Source organism: Dipteris shenzhenensis, chromosome 26, assembly GCF_047967505.1.
Source record: "Dipteris shenzhenensis isolate YYH24624 ecotype China chromosome 26, Dip_SZ_1.0, whole genome shotgun sequence".
Lineage (NCBI taxonomy): Eukaryota > Viridiplantae > Streptophyta > Polypodiopsida > Gleicheniales > Dipteridaceae > Dipteris > Dipteris shenzhenensis.
In genome coordinates, this window is record NC_141621.1 from 32,486,077 (window position 1) to 32,500,667 (window position 14,591).

Below are 14,591 nucleotides of genomic sequence, written 5' to 3' on the forward strand. Positions count from 1 at the left end.
TTAATCCTCATGGATGCTTTGTTGAGGATATGAAAAATAACGGTCGCTTGATAGCAAAAGGAAAGAAGAAGGGCGAGATGTTTACGTTGGATACGGACATGCCTGAATTGAGTGCAGCAATGTTTGCACATGGGACCGGTGTTGTTGCAGATATTGATATCTGGCATAAATGCATTGGTCATGTTAATATACAGCAACTTAAATCAATGCAAGCCCAAAATATTGTTGCAGGAGCAATGCCTAAATTCAAGGTTGCAGAAATGCATAAGGTTTGTGAAGGCTGTCAATTTGGAAAACAGGCAAGGAAACCATTTCCTAGGCATGTTCAAGAGAGTAAAAAGCCATTGGAATTAATCCACTCTGATGTGTGGACTACTAAAGCTGCATCTATTGGAGGCTGTCACTATTTTGTCACTTTTATTGATGACTTGTATTTTATGAAAAAGAAAAGTGAAGTGTTTGGGCACTTCAAAGCTTTTAAAGCTATGGTTGAAAAAGAAATAGGCCTACAAATAAAATGCCTAAGGTCAGATGGAGGGGGAGAGTACCTCTCAAATGAGTTTGCAAGGTTCCTGCAGGAGCATGGCATAAAGCAACAATATTCATGCAGTCATACCCCACAGCAAAATGGACTTGCAGAAAGGAAAAACAGGCATATTGGAGAGGTATCTCGGGCCATGCTAAATGAGAAAGATCTACCAGATTATTATTGGGCTGAAGCAGTTGCTACAGCAGTTTACATAATGAACAGGACTCCCACTGCAGCAATACATGGCATGACACCAAAGGAGATGTATACTGGTAGGAAACCAGACATTTCTCATTTGAAAATTTTTGGTTGCATTGCCTATGTTCATGTGCCAGATGAGAACTTGAGGTCCAAGTTGGATCCAAAAGCTGAGAAGTGCATCTTTATTGGTTATTCTCTGCAGCAGAAAGGGTATAGATGCTATAACCCTTCTACTCGTAAGTTTACAGTGAGCAGAGATGTTTTTGATGAGATGAGCAGTTGATATAAACCAGTAAATGTGATGATTGATGTAGATGCACAAAATGGTAATGCTGCACAGAATTCAATGCAACATTCATAAAATATCAGTGGACCTGCAGTGTCCTCTAGCAGTGGTTCACATACTTCGCCATGGACAGGCAGATTGAGATCAGGAGAATCTCCTCAAAGCAATACAAATAGTGGTACGCAGGTATCACGAAAAGGAAAAAAGAAGGTAGATCAGCCCATGTTTGATGTGAATGCAGGTCACTCTTATGTGGATGGTGAATCCAGTGGCTCAGAAGAGAGCATTGATGATGAGTTGGGTATTCCTTCTGTTGTTACACCTAGAGTAAGGAAGACCAGGGATGTTTTGAGAGCACCTGGAAGTGAGCCTATTTTGCGCAAGTCTACCAGAGCTAGGTATCCTGTGGATAGGCTGAAATATGATGGATTTACAGCCATTCACTATGCCTATATGGTCAAAGTGATACAGGAACCAGAACCCACTTCTTTTGAGCAAGCCATGGGAAATGAAAAATGGGAGAAAGCCATGGATGAAGAAATGGATGCCTTGGAAGCAAATGCTACATGGGAATTGGTGCCTTTGCCTAAAGATAAGAATGCAATTGGCTGTAAGTGGGTTTATAAGATCAAGCACAATGCAGATGGTTCTGTGAATAGATACAAGGCAAGATTAGTTGTCAAGGGGTTTGCACAGACATATGGCATTGATTATGAAGAAACATTCAGTCCGGTTGCAAGGATGGCAACTGTAAGAGCAGTCATTGCTATGGCTGCATCAAAGGGATGGTCTTTACATCAGATGGATGTAAAGAATGCCTTTTTGCATGGTGATTTGCAAGAAGAGGTCTTTATGGAGCAGCCAGCAGGTTATGTTCATGCTATTCATCCTGAGTTTGTTTGCAGGTTGAAGAAAGCCTTGTATGGCTTGAAGCAAGCACCTAGAGCATGGTCTGACAAGATAGGACAGTATCTTGTCACTATTGGCTTTCAGATTTCCAAGGCAGATTTCTCACTCTATGTGAGAAAAACAGAGAAAGGGATTATGCTGCTTGTCATTTATGTTGATGATTTGATCATCACAGGTGATAGTGATGAAGATATCCTTCATGTGAAAATGCTATTGAAGCAGAAGTTTGAGATGAAGGATTTGGGAGAGCTGCGTTATTTCTTGGGCATTGAGGTGATTAGATCACCAAGTGGGATACAGCTCTTGCAGAGGCAGTATGGACTGGACATGCTGTCCAAATATGCGATGACAGGCTATAAGCCTATTTCAGTTCCTTTGGAGCAGAATGTGAAGCTGAGCACAGATGCAGGTGAGTTTCTGGAAGACCCTACTATGTACAGACGCATAGTAGGAAGTCTGATTTATATGACTATTACCAGGCCAGATTTAAGCTATGCTATTGGATTGGTAAGTCAGTTTATGTAGGCTCCAAGGAAACCGCATTTGGATGCAGCTAGATGCATACTCAGGTATGTGAAGTCCACATTGCAGTATGGACTATTTTATGAGGCTGGGGTTCAGATACAATTGCATGGATACACTGATGCTGATTGGGCTGGTAGTATTTCTGATAGACGATCTACCAGTGGATATGTGTTCTCTTTTGGGAGTGCTGCAGTCACTTGGAGCAGCAAGAAACAGCCTACAGTTGCCTTGTCGAGCACAGAGGTTGAGTACAGGGGTGCAGCAATGGCTACATGCGAGGTAGCTTGGTTGCATAAGCTTCTCTATGATATGCATCAGTCTACAGATGGGCCAGTTGTCATTTATTGTGACATTATGAGTAGTATACACTTGGTAAATAACCCAGTCTATCATGCTAGAACAAAGCACATTGAGGTGCATTATCACTATGTGCAGGAGAAGGTTTTACTAGGTCTTATTGATCTAGTTTATGTCAGCACAGAGGATCAGGTAGTTGACATATTCACGAAAGCATTGGGCGCAGAGAAGCTGCGCAAGTTCAGAGACCTGCTTGGTGTGCAGGAATTGGGATTGAGCTTGAGGGGGAGTGTTGAAATATCGAGCTCCTCTTGCGATATGCCAGGGTGACCGTTGTGCATTGATGTCACCGACTTGTTAGCTGCAGACACGGTTGGTACACCGCCCACGAGGATGACAGCTATCCTTATCTACTCTAGTTCGTGGCTCAGTTAGTATGCCACCTTAGTTAGTTGAGTTTGGTTTGAGACCCACATATAGGGTTCTTCTATTTCTTTGTACTGGAGTTCTTTTGGCTTTCACAACTAAGAAGAGGAAAATTGTTTTCAGCCTCCACCTTTGTGTGTATTCCCCCATTGCGTATGTGAGAAAGCCGCAAGTGAGACTCCTTCCCTCTCTCCCACTATCTTCACATTTTTTTCTATTTTATTATTTATCACATTAGATTTGGATTAACCCTCCTTATAATGCTTGTTTGACTCAAAGTCAAATTTATTTTACATGTGATATTTTTCCCAGATGACCCATTTGCCTTTTAGAATATAGGGGGATGTCTTGTTCCTAGGTAAAGTAACCACAAGTTAGGGTGAACAGACTTTACCTATCTACCCATTTGAAAGCAAGAGGTTCTAATACCTACTTTTGTTTGGATTTTCAAATTCTTGCAATGCCATGTTGATGTTGACAAAAGCATTTAAGGGCGGGGAGACCTCTAACCCAGAGTTTGGATCCATGGTCTTTACTCCTAGCCCTTGATCTAGTCTCTAATCCAAGGGATACATTCAAATTTGAGGTAGAGCACTCCTAGCCATTAGATCAAGGGGTAGATCTAAGGGATAGCATTAAAGGATAGGGGGATCAAATATTAACCCTTGATTAAGACCAAGATCCAATGGATGAGATCAAAAGAGAAGACAAGTATAAATAAGCCCTTGATCAAGATGGAGATCCAAGGGAGGAGATGAGTGCAAAATGTGCTCCAATTTGGGCCATTGATTGGCAAGGGAATCAAGGGAGCAAGTTGGTTCAAAAGGCGCTTGAATCTGAGACGTCCAAATAGGCGCTTGAATCCGGTCCAAACATTTCAAATCTTGATCTCCACCATCCAAAAGCCGCTTGCATCCTAGCCCTCCAAATAGGCGCTTCCATCCTAGCCCTTGATCTTAGATTTAGATCAAGGGTCCACATTAAAAATGCCTTCTCCCTCTTAATTAGGCCTCCCCAAAGTCAAATTTTGTAGCTTGGAGCCCACCAAAGGCCATCCACCATCCACCAAAGACATCCTAGGTCTTTGATCTATCCACCATCCACCTCCATCCAAAGGCCAAGGTTGCTCTATTTCAAAATAAAGGTACCCATGTTAGTTGATTCATTACTATGGGGCCCTTAGTCCATGGGTTACCATACTAGGTTCACTTCCAATTAACTTAATCTATTCCTTACGAGGCCCTTTTGAGACCCCAAATCTCCCCTAATGTAACCTTGATTTATAGTCTTACTTAGCCTTGATTTATATTATTACTTCTCCTTAATTATTTCCTTCTTCATTTGCTCAATGTTCTTATTTTTGAACTATGATTTTTCCTTTTAAACTTAAAAATTTTTTCCTCCATCTTAATTTCCCTCTTTGTTCTTGGCCTTTTAGCCCTTTGTGTTTCCTTAATCAATTGTGCTTGGTTATTTGGCCTCCCTTTATATATTTTTGCCTTATAGGCCCCTCTTCATTTGAATTTTGGTGTTTCATATATTAATTACTTCTACCATCAAACCCCATTAATCTATGTAGTCTACCCCCTAATTTCTTGGAAGCTAATTTTTAAAATCTTATGTCAATTGCTTTATTCATTTAATTTTGATAAGATATGCATAAATCTTACAAATTTCTTGTCTAAGGGTGTGGAATAATTGTTGAGAGATCATGCTCAATATCATGTGATCATATTTGCTAGCACTAACCCAATAGAGTGCTATAAAGAAAAGGGTTAGATGCCCTAACCCTAACTCTAAATGGGTTTGTATATATTCTACATTTTCAACTAAATCTAGTGTATAGTTAGGTGTGCTTTCTAGATGTGCCCTCTCTCCTCATCTCCACTCTTCTCCTCTCCCCTCTTCATATTTTGTCATGGTATCAAAGCATGGTTTTGCCTTCCACTGAGGCGCCATCTTTCTTGTGAGAGTGTGAGAGAGTGATCGAGAGATTAAGTGAGCATCCTTTCATTCCATTATGAAAGAGAATTTCTGTCCATTTGGTGAGATATTTCTGTTCATCTCCTTTGAGAGTTTGTGAGAGATTTCCGAGAGTGATTTTTGTCTTTCAGAGAAAGAAAGAGAGTTTTCTTTGAGTGTGATCTTCATTTGAGAGATTTATGAAAGTTTTCTTAGTTTGTGAGAGAAAGATTTCCTTAGTAAATGAGAGATTTTTATGTAAGGTTGGTTTGGAAGGTTTCTTTGTGACTCTCTTGAGTTAGACACTGGTCTTCTGCAATATATCAATAAAGCTTTGGCTTCAACAAATCTTTACCAACAAGCTTAGGCAACTAGCTTAAGCAAAGATGGCTCTACCAACCACAAGCAGTTGTGCTTAGAAGGCTCCACAGCTTCCTATAGCCATAGTAGTCCAAGGTAGTACATAAACAATCGAGTTTTGTGCACAGCAGTCGGCTCTTGCACCTGGCCTCCACAGTAGCTCCTATCTCCCGGGCTTACAGCGACTCATAACGGTGGCCTCCAAGCACTATAGCTCATAGCAATGCAATAGTGAGCTTCGACGACCCTCTAAAGTCCTACAACAAGCCCACACCTTGAGAGTAGCACTCCTTCCACGGACTAAAGCCTCGCAGCTCCCTACAACCAATTCGACGAGCCCCACAAATGACCTTATCCTTGGTGTGTGGGTGGAGGCGTAGTCTAACCATATCAGCCACCACTAAGGCTCTCCAACCACCTCAACCACCCAAACAGTGCCACAACACACCGACGGCTCCTTGAATCGGCTCCCCAGCTAGCACCATCGAGCGTAGCAAGCACCAATGACCTGACGGGGCTCCATAGCTCTCAGCGCCAGCCACAATCTCCAACAAATCTCACAACCTGTGAGCTCCTTTTCAAACAGAGCGGCTCCACAGCTCCAACTATAGACGCGCATGCTCAAACGACTCCATCACTCCAGCGTTGACAAATGACCATGACTAGAGACCTCTGCAATCGACAGTGCTCAAAGCCTCTCCTTCCACGATGCACTGCACTTAGCTCTTGCGGCTCCTCCCACCAACCTTCAAGCCTCTACAACAACCAAAGCTTCCAACGGTGCTCACCGGCTCTCCTACGCTCAACTTATGGGAAGCCCCCTTCGGATGACCAACCTCCAGGCTTAGGGCCTTCTACACCATCTCGATCGGTCCTCCAGCATCAACGACTCAGCAAGCAAACGTCGACCTAGGAGCTCCATCAACCTCGTCTGAGAGAGAAACTACCACATGGTAGATAAGGCCTCGTGGCTCTCCACAAACCACACCCAAGAGTGCGGTTAAGGTAGGATAGGATTGGTCACTAGGCTGGCACGTGGCAACCTTATCATCTTATCCACTTGCCATGTCATTTGACATGTGTGCATGCCACATCATCTGAGCTGCCACATCAACTAGCCCAGTCAGCTACCATGTCAACATACAAGCCACATCGTCATTGACCAAAAGATTGCCACATCATCCTGGTTAATGTAACCTTGGTTAGGTCTGACCCTAGTTACCTAATTACAGCACAGTCAGTGGTGTCACTTCAGCACACACAATGCTCCATAGGCACTTCATGTGAACACAAGTGCCTTACTTTGCTATGGTTATCCTTGAGTAATCACATTGTCAAATTGCCCACCCCACTCAATAGAGCTTAAAGTATCATGATTATTTTGCTCCTCAACGTTTTGGACACCCTTCTACTATGGGTGTCCATTTCAAAATCTTTACTTATACACGCTTTGGCCAGCTGTCTTCTCAAGGAATCATAATTGCCATGTCTTCCCATGGTAGCACCCTTGCTATTGTGGCAATCATTTGCTTCTTACATATTCTACTTAATATCAACAAATATTTTCTGCGAAGAGTCTCTAGCACCATATGTGTCTCACTTCTCCATGTCAAACTCAATGCAACTTCTGGCATAGGCATATGGGCTTGCAATGGCTCTATTGTTGTAGTCTATGGAAGTGGTGGGAGCAAAACCGGTGGAAGGAGCAAGCATGGAGGGGAAAGGGGTAACGCTGGATAGGTCGAGTTATAGGGTGTGGAGCTCTCAGGGGCCTTGTGGTATTAGCAAAGCATGGTCTCCAAACAACACAAAAAAATTTAATAGGCCCTGCAATGTCTCATACGTTGATGTTGCATGGTATGTAGATTATTTTGGAACTCTTTTCTCCCCTTACACATCAATTGAATGAAACATTCTCAATTTTGATGGATTCATTAGACAAGGTGTTTGGCGACAAAGGTGTGCACAGTTTCAATGATATCTTTTGGATCACCCATTTTGGAGTGCCCTACAAATATTGATCAAGTGGAGCAAAGAATGCAGAAACCCCAAGAAAATGGCAGCCATCAAGGAATTGTTGTCCAAGTATGGGAATATGTCGAGTTCTTGTGCACTCTTCATTATGGATCATTGGCACAAGACCAAAGCTTGCGACTTCTAGAGTGGTTCACAAATGGGTTGATGTGCTTCTAGGAATTGGTCGTGGCGTCATTTGCAAGACAGTTCTAAGAACTGCACCCTCAACAACTAAGCATTAAAGGGATTCTACACAAGGCTTCAATGTTTGATTGGAGAGAGGGAGTTGAAAGAGAACCATTGTAGGCTAGGATATTGTTCTAGACAAGGAGGTAGTCTAAGGGGTCATATTTCTCCATCGCAAAAATGCTGCCAGCATTGACATTGATCAATCAAATCTTTCAAATGCTATCTCAATCATTCAATCGAAAGGAACATTTGTTGATCAAAATGCACATCAATCAAAAGCAATGTTGATTGATCAATTACATATTGGAAACAAAAAACAGGGGACCACAATGATTAGCTAGCACAATGATTAAACGCCATGTTAATCAATCTATTAATCAATCCATTACCATGTTGGACAATCATAGGCCATCCATCGGAAGCTAGATTGACCAATAGGATGCTATATCAATCAAACAATAGATTGAAAGGAACATTAATGGGTCAAAATGCATATTAATCAAAAACAAAATTGATAGATCCATCAAAGTAAAAATCACCAAATTGATACACTAACATAGCAATTGAAACCACTTCGATTGATCAATTGAACGTTACATTAGACAATCAGATGTTATTGATCGATCTAACACCACATTTAATCAGTCAAATCCAAGTCAATCAATTGCAAGCCACATCAATCAACCAAATGTCACATCAATTGATTGAATGCTACACTTATGTTTATTGAACAATAGGAAACCACGTTGATAAATTAGAATGCACAAGGTATTGCTTGCACTCTTATCATAGTTCAGCGGGCCACTAACTAGTGTCATGTTCACTGACTAGCAACCTAGCTAGCTGGGATATCGCCATCAAAATCAGATGCAAATTTAACTTGCAGTACTCTTCCATTTACTAGTGGTACATTGTGTACTACATCAATAGTAAGATAGGTACAGCCGCTACGAGACCTAGTACTAGTGGTATTGGGCTATGTATTGACGGTACTTGTACTAACTCAAATATGTAAGGACACTGCGAGTATATTTTTCAATGCTTTTGATTCAAGAGGTAAATTCTCCTCTCTTATCTTAAGCCCCACACCAAGGCCTAACAGAGTAGTCCTTGGCCCCACTCACAAGGCAAAAGAGCTAGATGGGACCACTCTTAGGGTGTAGGTCCCTAGGCTCTCTAGAAGAGATAAGTGGTTTTTGTCATTTTTCTTATTTGAATGTGTGTCCCTGTTGGTTTTGCATTTGTGTCATTTTTCTTATTTGAATGTGTGTCCCTATTGGTTTTGCATGAATGCAATCAAAACAAGACACACATGCAATCTATACCATATTGGATGCTTTAAATTGTTAAATGTTACATGGAGTATGTCGGACTCCATTTCTCGAGCAATTTTTCTTGAGCAAAATCATCTTCAAGCAATGAAGGACATTTTTATAGGTATTAGTAATAAACACACTGCTCAAAATTGAGCTTCAAAGTTAGAAATGTTAGAATTATGCTTACAATTATTCTCGGCCAAGCAGATAGTTAGCGACCATGTCACTAGGAAGTGACTAGGAACTATTAACTTACCAGTGATAGACATAGTAGCTTGTAGTTGCTTTGGTCCGTAACTACTAATTCTTGTGTTGCTAGTTAGTATGTGGGTCACTACTTAGTGATCTTAATCAATATACCTAGCTCACCAGTTTTTTAATTAGCTCATGGGTTAGTGCGCATGGTCACTAGCTAGCAGGTAATTAGTTACTAATATGTGCTGTAGTTAGTGAACCTAGGTGTACTAGTTAGTCCTTAGAATTACTAGCCCATGCCAGGTTTCACTACTGAGTGCAAAGGGTGGTCACAAACTAGTCAGTAAACAAGTGACTTGTGTGACAATCAGTCCAACTAGGTCACTAGTTATTGCTCTGGTTCACTAGTCCATAGAGCCACTAGTTACTACACACACTTCACAAATTAGCACACAGGGTCACTAGCTATTGATATGAGTAGTATTCAATGTTGATATTCTTAGTGTATAGTGCATAGGCTCACTAGGTGGTGCAACAAAGAACAAGCACAATAGTATTTCGTGTTTTACTTTGAATATTTTGATATGAAGCTAAAGAAAAAAACTACCACTTTTAGTCTTTGTTTCGGCTTAAAGTTTTTGTGGCTACATGATTGTTCTAGGTAGGAACCTGTGGTTATACACATCACTGCAAAACACATGATATGGCAGGGATCTTTGCATGCAGCACGCAAATACCCATCACATCATCATCTTCGAAGACAAATCCACATCCATCGCATGCACCGATCAATACAACTTTACTGTTGCCAATAGCGATCTTCAAAATAGGAGGAAGGAAAAAGATGTGTGGCCTATTGTCAACAAGTCTTTGCAATGTTAACTCCATGTGCTATACCATGTCCAACTCTAAATTTATGGACTATAGGTTTTCCTACGAGAAAAATTTTAGAATTAGTTGTGCCATAAAATATGTTGATTTGAGTCAAACACTGAAGAAAAAAAAGCTTGCATCTCTCTCTCTCTCTCTCTCTCTCTCATGCACACACATGCACATGCACACGTACACGCACACGTGCATGCGCACACCCACACACACACACATGCCAAAACTATTATGATGCATAGGTATACTTTCAATGTGAATGACAACCACCTCAATTTGCAAGATCCAAGATAAGCCATGTAGACACATTGAACCCTCACCTTGAGACCCTTTTTGGTCTTTCGAAATTCAATAATATGGCCTTTCTAGTGCTTCTCTTTCTTTGATCTATTCTTTCTTGAAACCTTGTGTGAACCCTCACCTTGAGACCTTTTTAGTGCCTTTCTAGTGCTTCTCTTTCTTTGATCTATTCTTTCTTAAAACCTTGTGTGAACCCTCACCTTGAGACCTTTTTTTGTCTTTCGAAATCTAATAATACGACCTTTCTAGTGCTTCTCTTTCTTTGCTCTATTCTTTCTTGTAGAGGGTTGAATTGTAACTAAGACATAGCCTAAACTCTTTAACTATCAAAACATCACTCTCGTCCTTCAGATTGAACCGATGATTGCTTCACCATCTCAGAGAGGAAATATAAGAGCAAGTAAAGGAGAAAGATTTGTGGGAGAGGCGAGGGCGCAAGCAAAGAGGCTCATTGAGATCTTACACAACAAGAAGAGCACTTTTGAAAAAACCTCATTTTTGGGAGGGAAAATATTATGCAAGAATTGAGGCCCAACAAGAGGAAGGGAGGTGACAAGAGGCCTCCAAAGAGGATGTTGACCTACCGTATGAGTAGATGACACAAGTGGTGGGGACAAGAGGGGAGGTGGGGACCAAGAAAGGGAGTCTCCACCAATAAATGGCCGATTTGGTTTCCTTGAAATGTAAATGCCAAATCTTCCCATTGCCATGGTTCCCTAAGCTCTAGAGCAAGGGAATGCTTACCTTCTTAATCCAAGAGGCCCTTTTTGAGTTCAAATCTCCCCTAATGATACCTCTCGGAGATTACTTGGATTTGTCTCCCCTCTGTCCTCTCCCTCATAAGCTCTTAAGAATGACGAGTGTCCTCTTTAGACTACCATTAGCCCTTAAAAGGGTAAAATTTCAAGGACTAACCTAGCCCCAAAGAATTGAATATCCATGCTCGTACCACTAGGCCATGCGGTATCTTGGAAAAGACCTCGATGATTATGTTTGGAAAAGAGGTCCCTTTGCCCTTGCCTTGTGCTTGTATGGATCCCTTAAGATTGTGCAAGGTGTGCACCTCACACACCATAGCTATTGCTTTCCCTTTACCATGACCTCTATTTCTTGTTTTCCTTGGGGATTTCCCTTTGTTGGCCCCACTTGACAACTCCTTGGGAGAAGATGGCATTTTAATGCTAGAGTCCACTACTAATTTCTACAATGTTGCTTTAGTGTGAGAGGACTGCTCAAACCCTCGGCTCATGGACTGTGGACTGCTGAGTGGCACCACAATAGTATTTCCAAAATTTCATGCTTACTACTAAAAACCACGATACCTCATGCGTGTCCTCTTTATATAAGGGGATTTATCTAAAATGCATTTTAAACAGTTTGGATTACAAAAGGAAGACAATGGTACTAACTTCCAAGGTCTGCAATCACATTAAAAAAAGGGTAAGACTTGTCCAATACATACTGCAAACTCTCGTGGCAATGACAGAAAGGCCTTTATAAGGTTTAAATCCGTGTACTGTTTGTCTTGCCCAAGTTGGATCCAAGTAGTGAGAAATGTTATTACAAAGTTCAAGTTTCTGTAAGGCCTGAGAGCTACTATACATTTATGAATACACGTGGGCAAAGTTTAAAGCCGTTAATGAGAGAGTTGCACACTACATCAGATAAGACATGGAACACACGCATGTGCTGCGAGTTTTGAAGGAAAAACAAGAAACCATGTTACAACAGCTTCCACTTCTCTTACTCCGATCAGAATACAGCCAGCCACTGCCTTCACTATGCGAATTTGCAAAATTTTCTAAGAGGCTTACACTACACAGGGTGGAGTAGGGACAGATACAGAATTGTACGAAGAGATTAATCTCACCAGTAGTACAGCCAAGTTTCGCCTTTGGCTCCTCGTGCATTTTTTTATAAGTCACACAGAATGGCAGATATGGAGTGGTGAAAAGAGCCACGCTAAACCAACCCGATCCAAATACATACAGCTCAGCAACCTACAATGCTCCAGAACTGAGATGCCCTTAGATATTTAAGGTTCAAACCATCCAGCCGGAGAATGGCTGCTCCACTCTTATGTAACACACAGAAATTTTTCATCCTGAAAGTAAACATACTCGCAATGAAAGAATGAACACAGAGCAGGTCAATTCCGTAAGCACGTAAGACTTGCCACCTGCACTCCAATTCAGGCATTTTATAAATGATAGCTTAGGCTGTTTTACAGCCAAAACCCCCAAAGAAAGTAAAACTCATTTGCAGGATTGACGGTGCTTGGAAGCTGGGAGGAGAAACAACTCTGAGGCGGTATGGTAATGGGCATAAACAATGTACTACAGAGGAAAACCCGGGGGTTGAAAGGGTTTTGCTTGTTGCATTTCTGAGTCCTGAATTAAAGGAGACATCTGAGAGTACCGGAATTGTTGCATTTCTGAGTCCTGAATTAACGTAAACATCTGAGAGTACCGGAAATCTTTCCTTGAATCAAAAGCTTCCAGGCCTCCTTCTCCTATCTGTGCGCCTCGATATCCGTTGCAGAACGATTGCCCTACCTTGGCGGATCCGTTTTCCCACGCTGTCGACGTGCACCTCCAAGTCTTCCAGGCCCTGCATAAACCCAACTCTCTTTGCGTTGATTTCGTCTACTGCCAACCTAAGAGCTATAGCATCTCTACGCTCATCCGAGAAGTCTATGTTAAACTCTATCCACTTCAGTTGAGCCTCTAGATTGTCCACCAGCTTTCCGAGGGTCCTCAGATCATGAACTGCTACAAAAGTCCCCATGTGCATGCCGTGTATAACCTCTCTCTGTGTTATGAGTTCGTTTTCATATCCGCTCCACAGAGACTTCACCCATGCTCCCATCGAGCTCAACGGAAAGCTAACCGCAGCTGCTAACGCCCCCGCAATCGGTGGGGCGGCCAACGCTGCTGCAACCACAGAGCAAATCAATACCGCCGCGACCACTGTTGCAAACATTATCGAAGACAACTTCGCCCACATCCTTACTCCTTTCAGCTTCTTATCTAGCCTCCTCTTCTTCAGCAACAGCTTTTCTAGCATCTGTGTGTGCCTATCTTGTACAGCTCTGAACTTGAGGACAAAATCTTCTCCAAAAGGATTTTCGGCCGTGCGGAAAGAGTTTAGGTCTGCCAAAACGCGCTCGATCTGGGCCTCCATCGGGTCCCTGTCTGACGGCATTCGGTTGATGGCCATCTGAAGTATGAGCTGATTGTCTTTGGCCCTCTTAATCGAGGTCTCGGCAGCTGTGCAGAACTCCAAGGTCGCAAGGCTGTTGTCGAAGAACTCTTCCACCAGCAGGAACAGATCCGGGTTGTCCCACACATCCTTCTTGTACTCGAGGATCAGCTGCATAACGTCGTGATCCATTTCGAGCAAAGAGGTGGTGACCTCCTTCAAAGAGTCGAGCGAGAGGCTGTACTGATCGATTCCATTGGCGAGGGCGTTGAGGACACGGCCAGTGCGGGCCTTGAGGTTGGCATCGAAGGTGCGGACGTCGGGGTCATCACGGCAGGCGTCTTCGTAGGAGGAGAAATCGGTGGTGTCGAGGGGGTGTTGGGAGAGGCGGGAAGGGAGGTTGTTACCCATGATTCTGAGGATTGATGCAGAAAATCGGAAGGTTGATGCAGAAAATCGATGGAGGATTGATGAAGATCGTGAGGGAGAAGCAGAGCATGGAAGGATCGGAGAAGATGATCGGAAATTTTGCCTGGAGTGCAAGGCAAATGCCGAGGAACCGTGCGGAAAAGAGCAGCGTAAAATACTAAATAGCCGTTGCTTCCAAGGTTAATACCGGCCCGGCTTAATCGAAAAGGGCCGTTTTGTAATCACGTTTAAGTTTTGTGATTACGTCTCCTAATTATATCGATTACCATCGTAATTACGTTTTAAGGCTCCACTTCCGCGCAAGAAAGCGGCGACCGATCCAGACCGTCCGATCACGGTCATGGTTGCGCCACGTGCTGTAGATTCGTCGGCTGCCGCGTGGCACCCCCGACGTGCCGCGCACGTAGGCCCAGTTTGCCGGTTGCGGGTGACCGCGGCCACCTGCCACGTCGGCAGAAGGATACACTAACTTCTAGTCTCCAAACTCCGGCTGAGGTGTCCGCTCAGCAATCTTGGTGTGAGGACGTGTCTGCATGAAAAGACGTAGTTTTGTTCTTATCTCGAG

General features: G+C 42.7%; 1 protein-coding gene across 1 annotated transcript; it reads right to left on the reverse strand.

Moving 5' to 3' along the window:
* Positions 1 to 11,998: 11,998 nt before the first annotated feature.
* On the reverse strand, positions 11,999 to 14,163 carry LOC147884971 (UPF0496 protein 1-like). Its single transcript, XM_087397825.1, has one exon. The coding sequence runs from the start codon at positions 14,006 to 14,008 to the stop codon at positions 12,884 to 12,886; it is 1,125 nt and encodes a 374-aa protein (XP_087253951.1). The 5' UTR covers positions 14,009 to 14,163; the 3' UTR covers positions 11,999 to 12,883.
* Between the last annotated feature and the right edge of the window lie 428 nt (positions 14,164 to 14,591).

Bases quoted from the DNA above. Each gene is read 5' to 3' on its own strand.
- LOC147884971 (XM_087397825.1), bottom strand. From the start codon at position 14,008: ATGGGTAACAACCTCCCTTCCCGCCTCTCCCAACACCCCCTCGACACC.